General features: G+C 38.9%; 1 protein-coding gene across 1 annotated transcript in view; it reads right to left on the bottom strand.

Moving 5' to 3' along the window:
* Nucleotides 1-6,000, bottom strand: part of LOC111873862 (microtubule-associated protein RP/EB family member 1) — a 45,965-nt gene that overhangs the window by 14,280 nt on the left and 25,685 nt on the right. The window contains exon 4 of the mRNA XM_023868900.2: nucleotides 3,462-3,705. Coding sequence (XP_023724668.1) covers nucleotides 3,462-3,705 — 244 coding nt within the window. The remainder of the gene's footprint in view (nucleotides 1-3,461; nucleotides 3,706-6,000) is intronic.

The raw sequence follows: 6,000 nt of genomic DNA, 5'->3' as shown, positions 1-6,000 counted from the left end.
GTTGTGTTTCCGTGAGTTTGCGGTTTTGCGATGGCTGACCTGAGAGAGCAGTGTGTCTGTATAAAGTTTTGTTTCAAACTTGGGAAAACCGCTGCAGAAACGCACCAAATGTTGAAGCAAGCTTTTTGTGAAAACAGTTTAGGCCAGACACAAACTTACAACTGGTATAAGCATTTTAAAAATGGCCGAACATTGACTGATTATGACGATCGTTCAGGATGGCCATCAACGGGCAAAACACCAGAAAATGTCGCGGAAGTTAGGGATCTGATTCTGCAAGATCGTAGACTGACCATCCAAGACCTCTGTAACACCTTGGGACTAAGTTATGGTACATGTCAACGAATTTTGTCAGAGGAACTGAACATGAGGAGGATTGCGGCGAAGTTTGTGCCATGACTGCTGCAAAATGAACAGAAGCAGCATCGCTTGGAAGTCTGCAGGTAACTTCAGCAACAGATTCAAGAGGATCCAAACTTTCTTTTGAAGGTTGTCACTGGTGATGAAAGTTGGGTTTATGGCTACGACCCTGAAAGCAAGCAGCAATCGTCGCAATGGAAGAGCCCTTCTTCACCTTAGCCAACAAAAGCTCGACAAGTCAAGAGCAACATTAAGTCCATGTTGATCTTTTTTTTTATATTGATGGGATTGTTCATAAGGAGTTCGTCCCTCCTGGTCAGACAGTCAATAAAGAGTTCTATCGCGATGTTCTAAGGCGTTTGAGGGAGAACATGAGGAGAAAATGTCCAGAGAAGTGGCGCATGAATGACTGGGTACTCCACCATGACAACGCACGACCGCATACGGCTTACACTGTCCAGGAATTTTTGGCTAAAAACAAGATGGCAGTTGTTCCCCACTCACCGTACTCACCAGACTTAGCTCCATGCGACTCCTTTCTCTTCCCCAAGATGAAAATCAAGTTGAAGGGGCGAAGATTTGATACAGTTGAGGAAATTCAAGCGGAAACGCAGACGGTACTAAACACCCTAACAAAGAAAGACTTCCAGGATGCATTTGAAAAGTGGCAGAAACGCTGGGATTGGTGTATGTGCTCCCAAGGGGACTACTTTGAAGGTGATGGTGCAGAATAAGATCTAGGTAAGATCTAATAGTTTTTATTAATATATTTCGGGAACTTCTGGATTGCACCACATATAAGCTTCCCTGCCATCTTCTGAACTGAGGAAATGTCAGTTCATAGCCTGTATATCACAGAGTCCTATAGGTTATGGCTGTTGTCAGACTGTCTGTTTATACCATGTCAAAGCTGAAAGTGTGTTTGTTTAAAACTGTATCTGAATACCATTCTAGAACCACAGAATATAACCAACATTCTGAACTGTATCACCATTTCTGCTTCTAACTACAATGCACCTAGCAGGATGTGCATGCACTGCAAACTCTGAATGTTCTTCGCTATGTCCTAGAACTGTCACTGGTGTAGGCAACCTTAACTTTTTGAACTCATTTTCAAAAGATCATTTATAATCACTAACCTCATACAGCCCACTCCTTCTTAAAAAACATAGTGATCACTCAGCTAGTCAAGAAACTTCCTGCCTTCTCATTACCTGAAGGCCATACTGTTCTCAAAACAACCTGCCATTGGTTAGCATTCTCAGTCTATTGCATTCAGTCCACATCTTCATAGCCTACTTCCGTAAGACCCATTTTAGTAAGTGTCCTACCATCTATGCGCAGGTCCCATAAAGTGGTCTCTTCCCTTCAGGTTTTCAGATTTAAATTTTATATGCATTCTTCATCTCCAATATGCATCCCTCCTAACTTATCCTCCTAGATTTGATCAAACTATTAATATATGGAGTAGAGTACCTCATTACAAAATTTTCTTTAGCCTCCTGTTAACTTCCTCTCTCTCACATCCAAATATTCCCCTCAGCACCCTATTCTCAAATACCTTCAATCTGTTCTTGCTTTAAGGTTGGAGAAGTTTCAGATTCATACAAAGGAACAGATAAATTACAGCTTTGTAAATTTTAATCTTCACATTTTAAAGACAGATGACAAAATGAGATTCTGAATTGAAAGGTAACAAAGAGTTCTCAAATTTAATCTTCTCTTAATTTCTTGGATTTTCTCCTGCATTCCGTGGATGACGTACATCCTTATACTTAGTTTAATCTACTAGAATTTGTTTTCTTCATATTATTTATGCTTTTGCAGATCAAATGAGCAGCAGCACAAACTGATATGTACCATTCAATTCAAATCTCTCCTGGTTTTCTTGGACTTTCCTAATAGCACATACGTTGTGCGCTCAAGTTCTAAGGTCTCCGATTTTTTTCTCACACAATAATCATACAAAAAAGTTGAAACTTCTGTCACTTTTCAACGTAATCTCCCTGCAGCCGTACCATTTTTCACAACGTCGATGCCATGATTCCATGGCCGCTGCGAACGCTTCTGTAGGAGTCTGTTTTGACCACTGGAAAATTGCTGATGCAATAGCGGATTGAAAAACGGCATCCATGTCTCATCCATTGTCACAGTTGATGAAAAGAAAGTCCCATTCATGCCTTCATCATTGCCATGCATGCAGCCTTGTGGTCATCCGCCAAAATTCGTGGAACCCACCTGGAGGACACTTTCCGCATTCGCAGGTCTTCATGCAGGATTTTGTGCACAGATCCCACGGAAATGCCAACTTTGGGGGCGATGTTTTCCACACTCAATCGGCGATCCTCCAAAACAACTTTCTCAACTCGCTCGACCATGTTGTCAGACCGGCTGGTGCGAGGCCGAGATTGTTTTGGTTCGTTGTCACACGACGTTCGGCCTTCTTTGAACTGTCGCGCCCACGAACGCACATTTTTCACATTCATGACACCATCACCACATGTCTCACTCAACTGGCGATGAATTTCAATGGGTGTCGCACCACGCAAGTGGAGAAAACGAATGATTACTCGCTGTTCTTGTAACGAAAATTTCGCCATTTTAAGTATCAAAAACACTCCTCACACTCGCCGCTACCACTAGAGTTCTGTGTGCCGTAGAGTTCTGCCATCTCTGTCACGCATTCACAAAGAGTGCACACGTATTTTAAACAAAACCGCATGTGTCTATCTGCTCCCAGTCCTGAGGAAAAAAAATCGGAGACCTTAGAACTTGAACGCCCCTCGTACAAAAGCAAAGGTGAGAGTCAATACTGATATAATATTTCCTCATTTCAGACCATTCTGAACAGGAAATTAATCAACAACTGTTTACATATATGGGTTCAATCATTTTTAATCACTCTACATCCAAACTGCAATAATGATGTGCAAAAAGTCATACCACCACACTTTAATATGCTATTTGAATACAACTCTAATCACCTACCACTTCAAACCACCTGCCCACAATATCACAATAATGACACTTCCTTTCCTCCATGCCCGAAAAGTTCTAAATATGTGACATAAAATTAATAAACAAAATTCCTTGGTATTTACCAGCTTGTCTGATGGGACGGGTGGCTGCAGCTGTAGCTGGTACAATTGATGGTGCACGTTTTGCATTATGACCACCCCCACGAGGTGCTGATAAACCCCCACTTCCCATTTGTTCCCCCCCTCGAACTGCCAAGGCATCATAATCTGTACCCGAATAGTTGGCATCAAAGAACTTTTTGAACCATTGCAGAAACTCAAAGTTATCTTGAAACCTGCCCTTGATTAGCCTATCTATTGGAACAATCTGAAAAAATCAACATATGTGCAAAAAAATATAATAAAACAGTGCATTTATAAACCAAGGATCACTGCAAATCAAAAGAACTGCTCTACTACTGCCTCCGGTCCTGAAAAAATGCAGAACATGCAAAAAGAGGTGCAAACAAAAACAAATGGTCTCTGTAATACAAAGACAGAAAGGAAATCAGATACTGTACACAGTGGCTTTTAAGTGGTGGTGTTACTGGTGCGGCAGTCTGCAATTTGCTGGCCACATGTGGATACACAGGAAGGAAATTCACTCTAGCACATGTACTGAATGCAGGTCCTACCTATTATTTTAAAATTTTAAACTTCAAAATTGCACTTACCATAATTCTACAGCAGCTGTTTCAAAGAGGTGTCCAATATCAAATACATATTTCAAATGTAAAGTAATCTGACAGAAACGTTTCTGTGGATTCCAGGTTCTCACATTCTAAGGTTTGTAAATAATTTGGTCAATTTTCATAAATTTATGTTTAAACTTTCGTGAAATAACATGGAGTTCCAGGTAGGACTCACAATGCCTACTTTCCTAGACTTCCAACCCCACTAATCCTGTGCTGTTAACCCACTCTCCATACACCTTCATGCAGTGGTTAGTTAAGCATAAGGACAACTTTATCTTTTTATGTAATGTATAATCCAACAAAAGAATTCAATTAAGGTCAGGGTGAGCACAGTTCACTCATTATAACATCCTAGATGAGTCAGAATTTGCTTACTGTTGCAACTGTAACTATATTACATATTATTATTATGGGAGAGATGCGCTTCTGCTGCTAATGTTGTCTGTAGGGATGCTGACATCTTTGGACCAAAAACTCTGTTGATGAAACACAGCTTATACTGAACTAATTAAACTACTATTATTATCATTATTTTTATTAATTTCATTATTATTAGTAGTACTGTATGCTGCTCTATTTGAAACTCAAATTCTCACATTGTGGCTTTGTGTATGTTTGCTTCTGTATCTTTATTCATGCTAACTGTGTAATTAATATAGACTATCATTTTTGTATTTTGTTCTTTAATTATTTTTGTGTATTTCTCTATTCGTGCTAGCTTTGTAACTGGCCTCTATGCTGTTAAGTTTGCACGTAAATACACACGAATTGAATTATTATTATTATTATTATTATTAGCAGGGTGGTGGTGGTGAATGCACTAATAAGCAATATTTCATAAAAAAAAACTGGTGTGTTCATGATTCATCTCCATAAAAAATTTCACATGTTTTGCTCCAATGATTCATCACCAACAAACTGAAAGTTAAATATATGCTACATGCAGCTGGCATTGTGCTTCATCTTCTACAAATTATCATAACAAACGCTGCATATTCTTTCAAAGATGTATTACCACACAGTTTCAAAATTCTTGATGAAACAGCACTAGTAACACTCCTGCCTCACAATTTATATTTGATTATTTATTCACTGAATACAATCTGCAAATCTTTCAGCAAATTCTCTGTCATGTGTGCTGGTTTACTAGCCTGCTGTTAATATGCACAGTTCTTTTTGTTAACCGTTTAAAGAAGTGTTCCATGAGTTTCTACCTGATGTAAATTTGTTATTGAAAAAGGATAACATTTATGCTGTTTTCCTGTACCTGCACTGGAGTGCAGTTCCTTTCTGTGTAACTACCTATGTAGGAGCCAGAAGATCACAAGCATTAGTACCAATAAGAATGTTGTAGCCTTTGCCTTGCATTTATAGTAACCAGTCAAAATCTGTCCATGATGATGAACTGTTTATTGTTGTCTTAAACAAACAGATGATGTCAATACAGTATCTGCTTTACACACTGAGTGCTACCACATGAATATTATATATATTTATTTAAAATAATGAACATTTCCTAAAAATGATACCAGGCTAATGAATAAAATGAAAATAATCCCTGCCAATCCCTGTCTAGGGAGCATCAACTTGTCTAATACATTGCTCGTCTTATTTTTCAGCAAGAAAATGGCATGTGCTACTGTCAAGACAAACATGACAAGAACAGCATACTTTGCATTCTCAAGTGATAAACAGAGCTAGCTATCACCAAATATAAGAATTGCTGATGGATACTTGCAAATGACAACATTTAATTACACCCAAGAATGACTGGCCATGCTGCTACAAATGAAACTGTAACTAAAATTTCATGACCCATTAAAATTTTCAGACTGCTTCTTTATAAACACATCTCTTGATACTACGAACACATGAATGTAAACTAACATGGGGGGGGGGCATATGGACAAGAAGAGGATAACGTGCAC

The sequence above is a fragment of the Cryptotermes secundus genome, unplaced genomic scaffold (assembly GCF_002891405.2).
Source record: "Cryptotermes secundus unplaced genomic scaffold, Csec_1.0 scaffold414, whole genome shotgun sequence".
Classification (NCBI taxonomy): domain Eukaryota; kingdom Metazoa; phylum Arthropoda; class Insecta; order Blattodea; family Kalotermitidae; genus Cryptotermes; species Cryptotermes secundus.
This window is presented reverse-complemented; position numbering and strand designations above follow the sequence as displayed.